Source organism: Suricata suricatta, chromosome 11 (assembly GCF_006229205.1).
Source record: "Suricata suricatta isolate VVHF042 chromosome 11, meerkat_22Aug2017_6uvM2_HiC, whole genome shotgun sequence".
Classification (NCBI taxonomy): domain Eukaryota; kingdom Metazoa; phylum Chordata; class Mammalia; order Carnivora; family Herpestidae; genus Suricata; species Suricata suricatta.
The window spans coordinates 13,465,215-13,467,747 of record NC_043710.1 but is presented as its reverse complement, the minus strand read 5'-3'; the positions used below and the strand labels follow the sequence as shown (position 1 = coordinate 13,467,747).

The following is a 2,533-nucleotide window of genomic DNA, read 5'->3' as shown; positions in this document are numbered from 1 at the left end:
TTGATGCTTTCTTAAAGCATTTTTGTTAAGTAAGGATATATTTATTGAGTATGTTATGCCTCAGAGTGAAACATTAACTGGAATACTTTATTCAGCAAATGCTCTTTTCTAAAGCGAGCCTTGCTACAGTGATTTTTATCATGAACTTACCTGTGAATTTCTTTTTGGGTTAAATGGTAGGAGAAAAGAGATACGGGATATCTAGTGCAACAGAGTTGGATAAGCTCATCGGACACGTATTGGATACATGATAACATTAACACCACAGGAGTAAAAGAGAATCAGTTTATGGGAGAACACACCCGATCTGTTTGTTAAATATATAGCTAGAGAGCACGTGTACCAGTTGCTTGGATAAGGAAGATTAAATTCACTTGCTCTTCCGAATCCTATTTCAACCATAAACTCCTCAGTGAGGCAGAATGAGTTACTGGGATGCAAAGAGGAAACCACACTGGAAAATTGTTCAAAACAAGGATCCCTTGGTGGCTCAGTCAGTTGAATGTCTGACTCCTTTTTTTAAAAAAAAATGTTTAAATGTCTATTTATTTTTGAAAGGGGGAAGGGGCAGAGAGAGAGGGAGACACAGAGTCCAAAGCAGGCACCAGGCTGAAACTCATAAACTGTGAGAACATGACCTGAGCCAAAGTTGGACACTTAATTGACTGAGCTACTCAGTTGCCCCAAATGTCTGGCTCTTGATTTCAACACATATCATGATCTCAAGGTTCACGATTTCAAGTTCTGCATCAGGCTCTATGTGTTGGTGGCAAAGAGCCTGTTCAGGGTTCTCTCTGTCCCTCTCTCTGCCCCTGTCCTGATCATGCTCTCTAGGAAAAAGAAATGAAAAAGAAAAAGAAAAGCAAATTGTTCAAAATCATGTTTGTGTATTATCCCACACATTCACACAACAGGAGCATATAAACACTTGATAAAAATCACACAGCTAGTAATTGGTGGACTAACATCCAACCAAGTAACCAAAAAAACAAAACATATAAAGCAGGAGTCTTAAGTCATAACATTAATCAATATTCTACACAGATTCTTTGCATGACTGAATCTCATTGAGCTTCACTTATTTCATCAGACACAGAAGTAATCACATGTATCTTGTAAGACACTCCTGCAGAATAATAAGATGATTACTTGGAAATGGCTCCCATAGTTCTGGGACCAAAGTACACAACATATTGAATAATGTTAACATGCCTCTCCACACATTTCTCTGTACAGGTAAAACAAAGTGATCCAACTTGAGCAAATCAAACTATATGTAATATTTTTTAAGACATCAAAGCAGGTTTTAAGAAATTCACAGGGATGTGGTATACACTGGATAATAAGAAAGGGCAGTCAAACCACAATAACAGAGAGGCATCTGAGCAGATAGAAGTCAGAATATAGAAAGGTCTACTATATTTGGTAGAAGAAATGAAATGTGATTGTTAAGAAGTCAGTTTGTGGATGACACTAAGAAGGAACACGACTTATGTGGTCTGTTGGTGGACAGCTGAGGCAGTGTGATGTGGTAGAAACTAATAAGGAAAAACCCAGCACACTCAAAATATTTCCCACAGAAACATTGACATTCCCAAGGATAATGACAAGGAATGGGCTAAAGAGAAAGCCACTGGCAGCTAAGGGAAAAATAAATGAAAGTCACTGAAAGTTATCCTGGCTCATGAACTTTTTGTTTGTTGTTTATTTATATATTTTGAGACAGAGAGAGAGGGAGAGGGAGGGAAACACAGAGAGAGACAATTCGAAGCAGGGTCTGTGCTATCAGTGCAAACCCTGACACAAGACTCCATCTAACACACCACAGGGTCATGACTTGAGATGAAATCAGAAGTTGGACACATAACAGACTGAGTCATTTGTGTGCCCAACACTTCTATGTATGTATTTTTTATCATTGAAACCATACAAAAAATCATTGTGTGCATTTTTAAATATACATTATAATTAATGTTTATAATATACATATAAATATTAATAAATTCAAAAAGTATACTAATGTAATTATTTTGACCAAATTACATTTATCCAATATGGAATGGAAAAAATTAATAGCCTAGGGCAACAGTTTTAACAGTCTTAAATTGGTTACTAGAGAGTTCTTTCTGAATTTTGTTCAAATGTTGGGAGAAATACAATTACAATTAACCCTTTTAATTATTGACAAAAATGATCTAATATACATGAAATAGTTTACAAACATTACAACCAATTTTATCATTTATTAATCTACTTCCAGTTTCTCCTTTAGAAAAACGAAAGACAGAAAATAAATGGCTCCAGGGAATCTCACTTGGGTGACTGAGTTCATGGTCACAGGAGTCTCAGACCGCCCAGAGCTCCAGATTCCACTCTTCTTTGTTTTCCTGCTGATCTATGGGCTGACACTGGCCGGGAACCTGGGCCTCATCACCCTCACCAGTGTGGACTCTCAGCTTCAAACCCCCATGTACTTCTTCCTCAGGCACTTGGCTATCATCAATCTTGGAGATTCTACTGTCATTGCCCCTAA

The 2,533-nt window shown here is 37.3% G+C and overlaps 1 protein-coding gene across 1 annotated transcript in view; it reads left to right on the top strand.

Annotated features, from left to right (window-relative positions):
- Window positions 1–2,294: 2,294 nt before the first annotated feature.
- The window catches only part of LOC115306934 (olfactory receptor 8J2-like), a 1,124-nt gene continuing 885 nt past the window's right edge, over window positions 2,295–2,533 (top strand). Inside the window, exon 1 of the mRNA XM_029957507.1 lies at window positions 2,295–2,485. Within this exon, the coding sequence (XP_029813367.1) occupies window positions 2,295–2,485 (191 nt within the window). The remainder of the gene's footprint in view (window positions 2,486–2,533) is intronic.